This window comes from Penicillium samsonianum (assembly GCF_028829775.1).
Source record: "Penicillium samsonianum strain IBT 33392 chromosome Unknown utg000005l_segment0_segment0, whole genome shotgun sequence".
Lineage (NCBI taxonomy): Eukaryota > Fungi > Ascomycota > Eurotiomycetes > Eurotiales > Aspergillaceae > Penicillium > Penicillium samsonianum.
In genome coordinates this window covers 2,714,576-2,728,906 of record NW_026643263.1, presented here as the reverse complement: position 1 = coordinate 2,728,906, position 14,331 = coordinate 2,714,576, and the positions used below count along the sequence as shown (strand labels likewise).

Below are 14,331 nucleotides of genomic sequence, written 5' to 3'. Positions count from 1 at the left end.
TTTTGACAACTTGCCCGAGTTTTCCGATATCCCCGCTAGTAATAGACATCCTATGTTGAAAATTACCGGTGATTTGGAGACAGGAGGGCGTATGGTATTCGATACATATCGGTGCTCTTACAATTCCCCATGAGCAGAGACGCTCCCAGGTTTGTTATACATAGAAAAGGCCTTTCTTGTTCGTGGTAATTATCTACAACCTTTCATAGCGAAAGCCAAGATATTTTACAACATTTACTTTGGGAAAATTGTCATGTCCGCTCCTAAGGGACCTATTACCAAGTTCCCGGCCGAAGGCCTTCGCCATGCGCGCAGGTTCATTACATCCCACAACAAGGAAGGCAAAGGTGTATTTGCTGTTGATGATAATGGGGACCACCACCGAATCATGGTGGATGGGCTGGCGGTCGCAAACATCATTTACAGCACCTCTGGGAATCCAGTGGACATGAATGATGATAAAGACCTGGTTTATGCACGCGACAACGAGGTACGATGGTTTGATGGGCGAATCAACTTATTTGTCTGACTCTGGATGGCATCTGCTGACACTTGAATTTGTCCCTCTTAGCCCCCATTCATGTCTCAAACGGAAGTGTTGTTCGTTTGATTGACTTTGGCCCAGGCGTGGAATCACCCATTCACCGTGCCTTGTCAATTGATTACGGCATCGTGGTGGAAGGAGCTTTCGAGCTCACACTTGACAGTGGCGAGAAGAAGTTGATGTTGCCTGGTGACATGAGTAAGCCCTTGCGCTTTCGACAAATTCCAATAGTATTCTGTGGCTGACCCAATTAGGTGTGAACCGAGGCTGCATGCATATGTGGAAGAACTTAGACGAAAACCGACCGGGACGCATGTTATTCGTCCTGCTCGATGTGACTCCGACGAAGGTAAATGGGGAAGAGATTACTGAGCACTTGGGGATTTTGGAAAAGGACTACGCGGATGTGAAGCAGTGATCGCCGCAAGTGAAGCCATCTTTCCGGAGCAGTCATGCAAAATCCATACTTGCTAGAGCAAAGGAAAATTCTTTGATAGTCCCATATCTGCTTGCCCTTTCAGTACACAGAAGAACGCTATGAGGTTCAATAACCTTTCCAATGTCCTTTCTATTTTTCAAATATATATTCTTGTAACACTTTCATAAGTCCCCCAACTAACTCCAATAACGAGTTACACGCGCCAAATGACCTGGCTGAATGAAAGCAATGGTTTGCGAGATGGGAGATATCGCAATAAAGTCGGTATATCTGAGAAAAAGTGACTTTCCGCTCATAATAACTTCAGAACTTGGGCTATCACATGCTCTTGCATTGATTGAGATGCTAGTGACGACATGAACATGATATGACTGCAAAATGAAGAAATACCAAGGCATGAGATAACTAAATGTCCAGCCTTGTGGCTGTTCTTTTTGAATCTCATTTCCGAACGCGTAAAGGATCATCTATCAATCAAATTTATACAGCTAGACTATCACCAGTATGATTCGATGAAGCCTTCCTGGGTGAATTTCGCTGGATCGAGATCTCGAAATGATATTTTCAAAGAATGAGAAATTCTATGAAGCTAGTTTAAGTGCGGATTCGTTCTGATGTAGTCACTTGACTAAGTTATCACTTGCTGAGCTTGTTCAACTTGAATTGTCGAGTAAATATCCAGTCCTAGAGACAGGATGTTAGCCATTGTACCGCTGGTGTTCAGCCAAACGGAATTATGGAGAGTTTACCCAAAGCGTGCGAGGAAAAAATTGCTCCCCAAATCTTACAATCCCCGAGCTGGCTCCTGTCCAGAACCAAGCAGTCGAGTGTTGCTTCATCACTTCAGAGACGACGGACCGGGCATACTCCGCGGGTGTAGTAGTGCCTGCATAAAGGGTTAGTCCTATATAATTCACCCACAAAGCTAAAGAGATGAATGCCCACGAGGTGTTCTTGTGACATGGTTCACGAACTCCTTCTCGAGCGGGCCGTAAAACGAGTCCTCTGGTAGTTTGCGATTGTTATCCCGTTTCAAGATGTTTGTGCCCACTTCTCCGGAGATAACATTAACTACTTCAACGCTTCATTTATTGAAGTTAGCGGAGGTCATGACCTTCTAGCAGAGAGACTTACCCGAGCGGCTTCATCTCGACTCTTAAAGTGTTGCCCCAGTGATGGAGAGCGGCCTTGGTGGCATTGTAGCTAGCTGCAAAGTCGGTCAGCTTCTATCACGACGTTCAGGCGATTGAAGAGTCAACTTGCATCCATAAACATAAGGAACAATACCGCCCACGCTGCCAATGTTGACAATCTTCCCCCTGGCTTTGATAAGTAGAGGGTGGAAGATGCGGACCATTCGCATCGGTCCGAAAACATTGACACCAAACATCTTCTCTACCTCTTTCACATCTGTATCGATTGCGGTCATCGTATAACCTGCTTGGGTTAGCCCAATTAATCACCTCTTTTGGCTCTGGGTCACTCACATATTCCTCTATCCAGTATTGAATCCATCGTTAGATCGGCCGACGAAAAATAGACATATCTTCCTTACGCATTATTAACAAGCACATTCAGGCTGCCATCTGTCAAGCTTGAAATGGTCTCCTTCAACTGCTCAATGTCACTGTCCTTCGTAACATCCGCCGTGAACGAGTGTATTCCGAGATCGGTCAAATGGTCCCGTGGCTCATGGGCGAGAAGAGTGGTGTAGACCATGTGTCCTAAACATTGAACGATCAGAATTGATCAGTGCAAGTATTGTTATGTAACATACCTTGATTCTTGAAGTCAAGTGCCAAAGCATGTCCAATTCCCCCCCTCGCCGCAACTATCTCCATCATCAGCATTTCGACATGCAAACAGGATCCGGTCTGATTTTACCCAGTTATCAGGACCGAAGGATGACTATGTCCCTTGGTAATCATCTTTGAAGAAGAAAATCCTATTCTAGTGATTGGAAAAGTTTGCGAGTTCTGATGCACCGTCAAGATCACGCGAATAGAATTCTCTCAACAAGCAGAGTAACTGCCCCTTGTTATCTAAAATCTAGAGTCAGAGCACGATTTCCCCTAGAAAATGCGGTTGGGCTACTCCGGAATTTGATTGTCCGGCGTAGATGCTCGTCAGTGACTGCGTGTGCCCGAGCCGCGAAGCCCGTTCTTCGATTCCCACGTGGCCGAAAACTTCATATTTCTCGGCAAACTGGATCTTATGCGTGGAATACCCGGTAAGCCCAAAGTTACCGGGGTCATTATGCAATGCCGGTGTTTTGTCGGCGATTGCTTTCAATAAGCACAATGAGACCAGATATGGCGGGACCCAGCCTCAAGGTAAATATGTACATATGTATATGATCAAGAGACGCTCAACCAATTCCAAATAGCCGCTATTACTTCTTTTTCAAAACAATATTGGCTACTGAAATTTATTTGCCCTGGGCGAACCTCATCATGTCGCCCATTGTACTAGATTCACCACCTGCAGATGAAGGCCTCGGTGAGGCCATTGCCATCTGCGGAATTGGTAAGAAATGCTTCTCCATTGTCTCTGTGGATTGTAATAATATTTTCTCTCTCATTAGCCTGTCGCCTACCAGGAGAAGTTTCAAGCCCTCGTGAATTTTGGGACCTGATTTCCAATGGTAGATCTGCTCAATGCAAGGTCCCCAAGTCGCGCTTCAATGTCGACGGCTTCTATCACCCCCAGGGCATGGATCGCCCCGGAAGTATGATCACAGAAGGTGGTTATTTCCTTGACGATGACGTGCGAGAGTTTGAGAACAGCTTCTTTGGAATCAACAACCTCGAAGCGACGTATATGGACCCTCAACAACGAAAGATGCTGGAAGTTGTATACGAATGCATGGAAAATGCAGGAATATCTCTGGATCAAGCATCTGGGTCAAACACAGGATGTTACGTCGGGAATTTCACTGTTGACTACATGGTGATGCAGCTGAAAGACCCTGACTAGTAAGTACATATAGTCGTTCTCATGGGTCCATTGTTAGGTATTATAGCTAACCCGTGTAGTCTGAGCCGTTACTCTGGAACGGGTCTAGGCACTACAATCTTGGGAAACCGCATCAGCCATGTCTTCAATCTTCTAGGACCTAGGTGAGTCGTAAAATGCAACCTATCCACTGGGATTTATAATTTCTCACCTTCGGTCGCTTCTATTCAGTCTTGTTCTTGACACAGCCTGCTCCTCATCACTCTACTGTCTTCACATGGCATGTACAGCCCTGGAGAATCGCGAATGTGACGCCGCCATTGTTGCCGGCGCGAACCTGATTCAGTCCGCCGAGCAACATATTGCTACAATGAAAGCCGGAGTCCTCTCTGGAACATCGGCCTGTCACACATTTGATACTTCTGCCGATGGATATGGTCGCGCGGATGGCATTGGGGCCTTGTATGTCAAGAGGCTCGAAGATGCCCTGCGAGATGGTGACCCAATCCGGAGTGTGGTTCGTGGGTCAGCGATCAACGCGTAAGTAAAGCTTTTTTTCCCCGCTCATGGCTCTGTGCTGACTTGCGATTGTGCCCAGAAACGGCAAGACATCTGGAATCAGTCTACCCAGCGCCGATGGTCAGGAGGCGGTCATCCGAAAGGCCATGGCCAAGGGTGGAATCGTTCCTGACGACATTACGTTTGTCGAATGTCATGGCACCGGCACCAAAGTTGGCGATGCCATCGAGGTTGAGGCATTGTCGCGGGTGTTTCAACGCACGCCAAATAACCCCCTCATGATCGGGTCGGTGAAAAGTAATGTCGGGCATTCTGAAGCAGCGAGCGGAATTTCAAGCGTGATCAAGTCTACCTTAGCCCTTGAACGCGGCCAAATCCCACCCACTCATGGCTTAAAGAACATCAATCCAAAGTTGAAGGTTGAGGACAGGAATATCAAAATTCCAACTGAGTTGACGACTTGGCCAAACCACTCGTCTCGAGTGCGGCGTATTGGTTAGTACAGCCTGTTTGACAGAAAAAACGACCAATCAGCTAATTCATCACTCAAGGTGTTAACTCTTTTGGTTACGGCGGTGCCAACTGCCACGTTATCCTGGAGCAACCTACCAAGACTTTGAGTTCATCTCGGCAGCTCCGACAACTGCCCATCACCCAGTCCACAGTGATCTTACCTCTGTCCGCTTCCACAACCGCCTCCCTCAAAGCCCGCGTAGCGGACTTTGCACAATATGAATTTGGTGACACAGATATTGCAGACCTTGCGTATACATTGGGCTCCAGGCGCACTCACTTTGCCGAGAGAGGGTTTTTACTTGCTCCGCGATCACAAGAAATCTCTCAAAGTTTCCAGACACGGACCTTGGTGACATCAGCCAGCCCAGTCACCGGTGTTGCATCTACTCCGTTTGCGTTTGTTTTCACTGGACAGGGGTCTCAGTGGCCCGGCATGTGTCGTGAGCTCTTCTCGGAATTTTCTCTTTTCCGGGATACCATCACGGAGATGGACTCAGTCCTCAAGAGCCTCCCAGAGTCCCCCAATTGGTCGCTGAAAGAGGCGATCTTGAATGTTGATAACCCAAACCTCATCCATTTACCACAGCGATCCCAACCATGCTGTACTGCGATACAAGTTGCCCTCATTCGACTTCTGTCTTCTTGGGACATTGCCCCTACGATGACAGTTGGCCACTCTTCGGGTGAAATCGCAGCTGCCTTTGCCGCAGGTCATGTCTCTGCAGCTGAGGCAATCGTAATTGCCTACTATCGTGGATACTGCGTCTCAAAGTCTACTCGGGTCGGCGCTATGATGGCCACCGGCTTGTCTGAAAGCTCCGCCACGGATGAGATTGTGAAAGCGGGACTGGAAGGCCAGATCCGAGTGGCGTGCGTCAACTCTCCGGAGGGGGTCACCATCTCAGGCGATGAAGATGCATTGGACATCTTCTTGGCGACTTTGCAACAGAGAAATATTTTCGCGCGCAAGCTGAAGACAGGCGGCCAGGCTTATCACTCTCACCACATGGTAGCCATTGGAGAAGAGTACCAGGCCCTGTTGGAACGGGCCCTCCCCAGCTTGAGTCCCTCGATCCGACAGCCCCAGGGTGCCTCTGTGATGTCTTCAGTGACTGGTGAGCTCAAGTCATCTGGATTCACCGAAATTTACTGGAGAAGCAACCTAGAAAGCCAGGTGCGGTTTGCTCATGCGATTGAACGCATCCATGAAATCTCGGAGCACTGTTTCATCGAGCTTGGTCCTCACTCTTCACTGGAACTGCCGATCAAGCAAACCTTGGCAAAGGCTGGCGCAGAACTAAAATATGCTGCCCCGATTAAGCGTAATGTGGACTCGATGGAAAGCATCCTGAGCTTTGTTGGAAATCTGTGGCTCAAAGGGTTTGAGATCAATTGGTCGAAGGTCAATGGACTCCAGACAGGGTTGAAATCTGTGCGCTCTATGTACCGCGTGGTCACAGATCTTCCACCGTATCGCTTCAGCTACGAGAATATCCTCTGGAACGAATGCCGCGCCAGTGTTGAATACAGACAGCGCAAGTATCCGCGCCATGAACTCCTGGGTAGCCTACTCACTGGTGGAAATGGCCGCGACATGATCTTCCGCAATATCCTCAAGGTGGATGATGTCACCTGGCTCAAGGACCATAAGCTTGGTGATACGGTCGTTTTCCCTGGTGCGGGGTATTTGGCGATGGCGATGGAGGCTGTTATGCAGGCCACCGACGTGACGCGCACGGACCTCGCCTTTCAATTCTCCAACGTCAACATCACGAACGCGTTGACCTTGAACACAGAATTCTCGACCAACGCAGAGATCTTCACTTCTCTGCACGAGTCTGTCATTACCAATGCAGCCACATCAGCCACCTGGTGGGACTTTGCTATATCAAGCTACGATAATGAATCTGCGGTACAGCATGCCTCTGGATCGATCGCTATTCACCCACGCAACGCGGCTCTGCAGTCAAAATATAAGCCACCAAGCGGAGCGCTTGAATCCACAGCAAAGCGAACTTGGTACGAAAAATTTATCAGGCAGGGGTTGAACTATGGCCCAACCTTCCAAACCATATCCGAATTTTATACCCCGCGTATGAATTCGGACTCCTTCGCTAGTGCTACAGCGCCTCTGTTGAAGACAAGTGGCGATCCCATTTCAGTATATCCAGTGCATCCAGTCGCTTTGGACGGCATGATCCAACTGGCTGTGGTTGCAGCCACCAATGGCAAGCCTAAGGAGTTACGTGCCCAGATACCCACGAGGCTGCCATCGGCAATCGTGCAAACTTCTACTTCCTCCAATGAGACTTGCCAAATGCACTCAGTCGCCAAACGGACTGGATTTGGATACTCTCAGGCTGGTATAGAGATGATTGACGGCGATGGACAAGTTGTGGCTCAATTCGATGACATTCGACTCGCCCCGTATCAATCCACTAGTCAAGCGGACATAGAAGATAAGCGTCATCCAGTTCTTCGGGTACTTTGGAAGCCCGACGTTTATGGACTGGGGCTCATGACCATGGATGATGCGCAGCACCATGTCCAGAAGTTTGCTGATGAGGCCCATTCACCGGTGTCCGGCCCGCTCCTCAAGATGGGCGCCATGCTGGACCTTTTGGCGCACAAGAATCCCCGTCTCCGTGTTTTGGAAGTTGGAAATGATGTGCAAGACATCACCCTGGCTGTATTGGGACTTCTGTCCGCACAGGGGAGCTTCAAGCGCCTGTCCGCATACAGCACAGCATCAGTTGCTGATGATGGCACTATTTTGGGAGGTCCCGTAGACCTTGAGACTGGGGAGCGCTGCTCCAGTCCCACTGAACTAGACCATGAATATGACCTCATCTTAATTCCGGCGATGAACGAACATATCGACCGGGCCGTGGACACTTTAAGTGGCTTGATGGCCGAGGACGCATCCATTTTGGCCTTGTGCCCCGGATTCACAAGCAAGTCATTTGCCTCACGTGGCCTCGATTGTCTCCCCGTCAGCGTTTCCGAGGATCATTCAACACTTCTCGTTGCGCGCAAGCCGCAGGAATTGCAACAAGTTTCACTGCAAAGGCACAAATTCCTCATCGTTGAGCGCGAGAAATCTGCACTCGGATCTGCACTGGCGGATACCCTGAGGCCCATCCAAGGACAATGGGTGATGCGCGTCCGGCTGAATGAGCTCACACCCGGACATGTCTCGAGCGGGACAACAATTTTCAACCTCTGCGAGATGAAGTCACCTCTTCTATCCGTCATCTCTGACGATGAGATGGCCCGCGTCAAGGTAATGACAGACAACGCAGCATCATTGGTGTGGGTTACCAATGGTAATATCATGCATGGCGACAGGCCGGACTTTGCTCTCATATCTGGCCTGGCCCGAGCATTGATGCTAGAACAGCCCTCGCTTAAGCTCTACACCTACGACATTGACGAGCCTGAAGCTCAGGTCCATGTGAATGCCAAGCGTCTGGTATCTCTTCTCACCCAGCCCGGTAGGAAGCCAGACCTAGAATTTGCGCAGCGCAAGGGCGTGGTCCATGTCTCTCGGTTCACGCCCGATGACAGCATTAATACCCTCTTCCGCAACAAGCAGGGCCTTGAGATGACCGAGTCCAGCTTACAGGATGCCAAAGACGTGAGACTCGCCATCGAGCAAGCTGGGCAGCTGGACACTATTTACTTCCAGCAGCTGAAAGCTCCACAGACAATTGGCCCGACAGATTTGCGCATCCGGGTCGCGTCGGTCGGTCTCAATGCGAAAGACTATTACGTCCTGGTTGGACGAGTCGACACGCCCGACGCCACCTGTCAGTTGGAATGCGCCGGCACGGTCGAACAAGTAGGGTCTTTTGTGACCGATTTCGCTCCCGGTGATCGTGTCGTTGCCATGGCACCAAGCCATTTTCAAACATATCAAACCCTCCCTCAGTGGGCATGCCACAAGCTTACTGATGCGGAGAGTTTTGACATTTGCGCTACGTTGCCTATAGTGTACGCCACCGCCATCTATGGCTTGCACTACCGGGCCCATATCCAGGCTGGGGAGACGGTCTTGATTCACTCCGGAGCCGGCGGAGTTGGCATCGCGGCAATCCAATTAGCTCTACATACAGGAGCAGAGGTAAGTCGAATTGAAACCGCACAATTTCTGAAATACATGCTAACAAAACCAATGTGAAGGTGTTCACCACTGTCTCTTCAGATGAGAAGAAAAAGTTCCTGGTGGATAAACTTGGCGTCAAACCATCCAACGTCTTCAACTCTCGCGATACTTCTTTCCTCGAGGGTATCTTCAGCGCTACCTCTGGGCGGGGCGTAGACGTTATTCTCAACTCTCTGACGGGCGATCAGCTACACGCGACGTGGAGATGCTGTGCAGCGTTTGGTCGTTTTGTGGAGATTGGCAAGATGGACCTTACCGCGGCTGGCCGTCTAGAAATGGACCAATTTCTAAAAAGTACCACTTTCACGGCCTTCGATCTCAGCCATCTCTACCACACCGATAGTGAGGAGCTTCACTGTCTGTGGAATGACCTTCTTTCCCAGGTTATGAAACTCTACCGGCAGGGAACCATTACCGCGTTCGAGCCGCTGAATATTTTTGACGTCAGTGAGACTGAGCAGGCATTCCGCTACTTCTCATCGCGCAGCAGAATGGGCAAGGTGGCCATTAATCTTGAACGGGCCGAGTCCACCATCCAAATCCAACCCCTGAGGCACACCACGCAGTTTGACAGTGAGAAGAGCTATGTGATGGTTGGATGCTTGGGCGGTCTGGGGCGCACTCTTTCGCGTTGGATGGTCAACCGAGGTGCCCGGAAGTTTACCTTCCTAGGTCGATCCGGTATTGACAAGGCTGCTGCATGCAACCTGGTCCAAGACCTCGAAGCATCGGGTGCCAAATGTGAGGTAGTCAGAGGTGACGTTTGCGAGGCGTCTGATGTCGAAGCCGTTATCACCGCGGCTGCCGCCATGGGTGAGATTGGTGGAGTTGTGCAGGCGGCCATGGGGCTGAATGAAGCAATTTTCTCTGTCATGCCCAACGAATACTGGCATACCGGCATCGACCCCAAAGTACAAGGATCTTGGAATCTGTACAACAGCCTACATATGCACGGACGGGGCTCTCATCTTGATTTCTTCTTGATGACTTCCTCCGTCTCCGGCAGCGTTGGTACTGCGACCGAGTCTAACTACTGTGCCGCAAACCATTTCCTTGACCAGTTCTCTCGGTTCTTGCGTAACCAGGGATGTCCGGCCGTTGCGGTTGGTTTGGGTATGATCTCAGAAGTCGGCTATCTACACGACAACCCAGAAATCGAAGCCCTCCTTCTACGCAAAGGTATTCAGGCCATTGACGCCGACGAGCTCCTCCAGCTCATTGATCTTGCCTTGTCATCCAGTGCTACGATGGGAATATCGCATGCGCACGATGATTTGGCCGCTTCCCACCTTCTGACGGGCCTAGAAGCCTTCGGACTGAAGGAATTGCGCAAGAGAGGCTTCGAAGGGTCCCATCCAGCTTTGGACGATCCACGCGCCAATCTTTTAGCTAGCGCCTTGGACGGTGGCTCGGATGAGTCATCGCAAGCGCAGAACGGAAGCCTACCGGCTGAAGTTACGACCCTGGTGCAATCAGGTCACACCCTCGCTGAGGCTGTGCTGGATCACATCCGCCGGCGATTTGGCAACCTCGTCCTTTTGAAGTACGAGGCTGTGGATGTCAAAAAGCCTTTGCTGCAATACGGCATGGACAGTATGATTGGGGCTGAGTTCCGAACATGGTTCTACCAGAACTTGACAACCGATGTGCCGTTGGTCATGTTGCTGGGCTCGTCATGCACGCTCGAGTCACTTAGGGATTTGGCGATGACCAGCTTGGAAGTGGGGAAAGAGTGAAAGCGTGATGTTTTTCTTGAAAAAGATCGGATTCAGATCACGGACAGAGTAGTCAGAGTTAGATTCTTACGCATGCCATACACCATAACAACACAAATTGATTCTATACCGAATATCTATCCATGAGCCATCAATGCACCGATACAAGCCCCAGCTTTTTACTAAACCTGCCCGCAAGAAAACTCGCCATGTCTATAAACGCGTCTATAGTCATTTTGTGTGAATCCTCTGAGTAATATGAACATAGGTCCAGTCTCTTGTGTCCATCTGACTACCAGGCTTGATCCTTCCATCTCACTTTCTCCTTCTCTATCTCGCTACCTGATTGACAGGATCTAACCTATCAGGTTGCCCCTCACACCTTCTTGAGCCTTATACTGATTATTCACATTATCCATCTTCTGCGCCAACCACATATGTATGCACTGGTAGGCCTTGACCTGAGCAGAATCACCAAAGCCATAAGTACCTCCCAGCCGGCCGATATATGTATTGAACTGGTTTAGCACTGGTCGAAATTTCCGAAATTGTAGCAGCCACATATGCTGCTTCAGCTCGTCCTCTTCGTCTGCCTCGATCTGTAGTGTCCCCCACGACAGTGTAGGTGCGTGCCCAGGCCCCCCCGGGCCGTTCGGGGCGTTGAAATTTTCTGTATCTGCCATGGGCCGAATAATTGAAAGGGTTTTCTCGAATCCTTGAATGACTCTCCCGATGAGAATGCTGATCATCACTGGAAAGGAATAAACCGATTTGTTAGCATGGTGCTTGGTTCAAGTTCTGGTCTATTGTTTTCTGCTCTGGATAACGTGGTGACGATATGACTTGGGTGGAACGGGTTGGGATCTTACACATCGCCATATCATCCTGCAAGGTGCAACTGCAACCCATGCAGGTTTTTGACACGTTGACTGCCAGTTTTAATTCTGAGAGCTGCACATCAAATGATGGGTTTGCCTGATTCTCAAAGGCAAGCGGCATAGATACCAATTGTTTCATCAGATGAGATGTGCAGCTACACTCACGATGGCTAGGACTCTCAGCGGCTGCGTGGTGATAATTGTTTCTTTGGGAATTTGTAGCTTCTAGTTCGGAGTTTGGATCCTTGCTTGCTGTATGACCGGGTGTATGTAGGCTGAGGCATTGGTTGAGGAAGTCGTAGCCATCCAACATGTCTTCCACTTGGTCGAATCCCGTATGTAGATCCATCGTGTTGTCGATCGCGTCGAATACTTGTGAATTATACAATCCCATATTTGGTCGGAAGCAAGAGAGGCTGTCAGCCATCGTATCAACAGTGTCCTTATTGCATATTCCATCAGCCATCACAGAGATAGGACGTATTGAGTCGTCTATTGTCCGGCAAGGAGAAGGGGGACACACGGCTGATGGCAAGGACGCATCGCCGGTCGATTCGGAGGATTCTGGTATTGCCGTAGGTTGAGTTCCAATTCGTGGGGCATCTTTGTGACTGCGGCGGGATAATCCATATACACAAGTGATGTTCTGCTTCTCGCAGCGGGCGCAAGTTGGCTTGGCTTGACTGCATCGGACTTTGGATTCGTTACAAGCATCACAGGATGCTCGCAGCCGGGCTACTTTGCCATCCGGTCTCGTGAGTTGACTGGCTTTCATACTTAGGTGTCAATTCAATAGCAGAACAACTAATGAGCCTCTGATTTATATGACATTTGCGAGACACTTCAATCAAACATTGTCTCGCCTCGACCCCCTACTGGAATAAATTACGTGTGTAATTGCAGCTCCGCTATAGGGATTAATACGCCGCTGGAATAGACCATGTGCCCAATCACAGCTTCGCGACAGGGCTTAGTGCAAGTGTTTATACTTCCCCTCTGATCCTTCCGATATAAACGTCTTAGATGATCCAGTTGCGCCCATACCGCTGGGAAGGATCGTTTGCGCAATCATAGCCTCAGGGTAGGGATTATGGCAAGTACTTTTGATGCCTACCTGTTAGGCTCCCACTCTCCACATTTGGAATGATTTTTCTGTGCGGACGTAGGCAAGGATATGAAGCATACCAACGCTGAACCCTGGTTGGTGACGTGTCACTCAAGTTCAACTAGTTATTGCAAGTGTTTATACTTCCCCTCAGATCCGTCCGATATGAACGCGTTAGATGACCCAGTTGCGCCCATACCGCTGGGAAGGATCGTTTGCGCAATCATAGCCTCAGGGTAGGGATTATGGCAAGTGCTTTTGATGGCTACCTGTTAGGCCCCCACTCTCCACATTTGAAATGATTTTTCTGTGCGGACGTAGGCCAGGATATGAAGCATACCAACGCTGAACCCTGGTTGGTGACGTGTCCTTCAAGTTCAACTAGTTATTGATAGGGTATCATGTATTGTTACCTCAGTCCTCCTGAGCTCCGCCACCCCCTTACCCCTCTAACGTGATTCCCGGCTACGTGGGCATCCTAAATTAAATGCCTCAGTCTCTCGACCTGGAGATTTCCAAGCGAAAGCGAGATTGGCCATAGTGGTCAGCGTGGAGGGATGTCCCTCGCCAAGCCTCCTAGAACAGTCTTTTGCGCGTCGCCTTACCATCTTATCTCTATCGCTCGTGGACTGAATGTACGGCAATATACGAAGATAGGACTTTAGCAATATTCGAAAATATTTTGCTATCTTAACAGTCTCGAATTCTCTCGCGAACTCCAATCTAGACCGCGCCAAACCAAATGTGGTTTGGCAAAAGATCCCCGCTTCCCAAAATAGAACTCTCTCTTACATGTTAGATATATACCAATTACGTGTAGACTCCCGTTCATCTGCTATTATTGACGAGGGTGAGGGGTATAGGCTGAAATTCGATTGAGATGTATCGGCTTCCGACCGAGGGCCATTTGAAATGAGATGATAAAACCATCATCTAAAGAGAAATAAATTGTCATGACATGAGATTACTATAAATTACGGTAATTTATAAAAGGTGGTGGGAAATATGTTCTAATACGGACTAGTGCACTCGAGGTGGGGCTTTCGGATATAAGCACAGAGAGTATAGGGTTAAAACTGATTTCGAGTATGACTGTATGCCGGTCACTATTTGGATCCGATGATCAGAGAACAGGGACTGTAGTAACGAGAATTAAGAAGAGTGTTAGGAATCGACGAAACTACGATTGATCGCGACTGAAAATTGTTGAGGGGTTACAAGCGGGAACTAACGACGGACCGATGGCGGACCCACCAGTTGGGGCGCCTAAACGCCCTCCCACCGGCACGTAAGGATCGACAGGGCCTCCCCCAGCGGAGAACGTTGATTTGCTGACCCTCCCGCGCACGAGAAGACAACCTCATCAGAGAGATGAGATAACAACCATAACACGGCCTAGCGCCGAGTCTGCGGGTAGACCTCGTCCTTACCCGCACCGAGTCCCTCAAACTAGAATTGAAAACCGACCCGTATACGGGTCGGTTCTCTTAGAGGG

The 14,331-nt window shown here is 49.5% G+C and overlaps 4 protein-coding genes across 4 annotated transcripts; 2 read left to right on the top strand and 2 right to left on the bottom strand.

The window, feature by feature from the left end:
- Positions 1-253: 253 nt before the first annotated feature.
- Positions 254-962, top strand: N7471_009930 (cupin domain-containing protein; the record flags this gene model as incomplete). Its single annotated transcript, XM_057282649.1, has 3 exons — positions 254-498; positions 597-742; positions 799-962. 3 exons carry the CDS (start codon positions 254-256, stop codon positions 960-962), a joined length of 555 nt encoding a protein of 184 aa, XP_057133532.1.
- Positions 963-1,619: 657 nt separating this feature from the next.
- Positions 1,620-2,812, bottom strand: N7471_009929 (uncharacterized protein; the record flags this gene model as incomplete). Its single annotated transcript, XM_057282648.1, has 8 exons — positions 1,620-1,667; positions 1,733-1,869; positions 1,929-2,065; positions 2,118-2,190; positions 2,271-2,420; positions 2,471-2,478; positions 2,539-2,707; positions 2,761-2,812. Coding segments are annotated over 8 exons (774 nt in total), but the record flags the coding sequence as incomplete, so codon positions are not given.
- A 624-nt stretch (positions 2,813-3,436) lies between these two features.
- Positions 3,437-10,874, top strand: N7471_009928 (type I polyketide synthase; the record flags this gene model as incomplete). Its single annotated transcript, XM_057282647.1, has 7 exons — positions 3,437-3,509; positions 3,568-3,799; positions 4,019-4,102; positions 4,170-4,478; positions 4,537-4,952; positions 5,009-9,096; positions 9,156-10,874. The coding sequence occupies 7 exons, from the start codon at positions 3,437-3,439 to the stop codon at positions 10,872-10,874; spliced, it is 6,921 nt and encodes a 2,306-aa protein (XP_057133530.1).
- A 335-nt stretch (positions 10,875-11,209) lies between these two features.
- N7471_009927 (Zn(II)2Cys6 transcription factor domain-containing protein) lies at positions 11,210-12,506 on the bottom strand (the record flags this gene model as incomplete). Its single annotated transcript, XM_057282646.1, has 2 exons — positions 11,210-11,604; positions 11,723-12,506. 2 exons carry the CDS (start codon positions 12,504-12,506, stop codon positions 11,210-11,212), a joined length of 1,179 nt encoding a protein of 392 aa, XP_057133529.1.
- Positions 12,507-14,331: the final 1,825 nt, after the last annotated feature.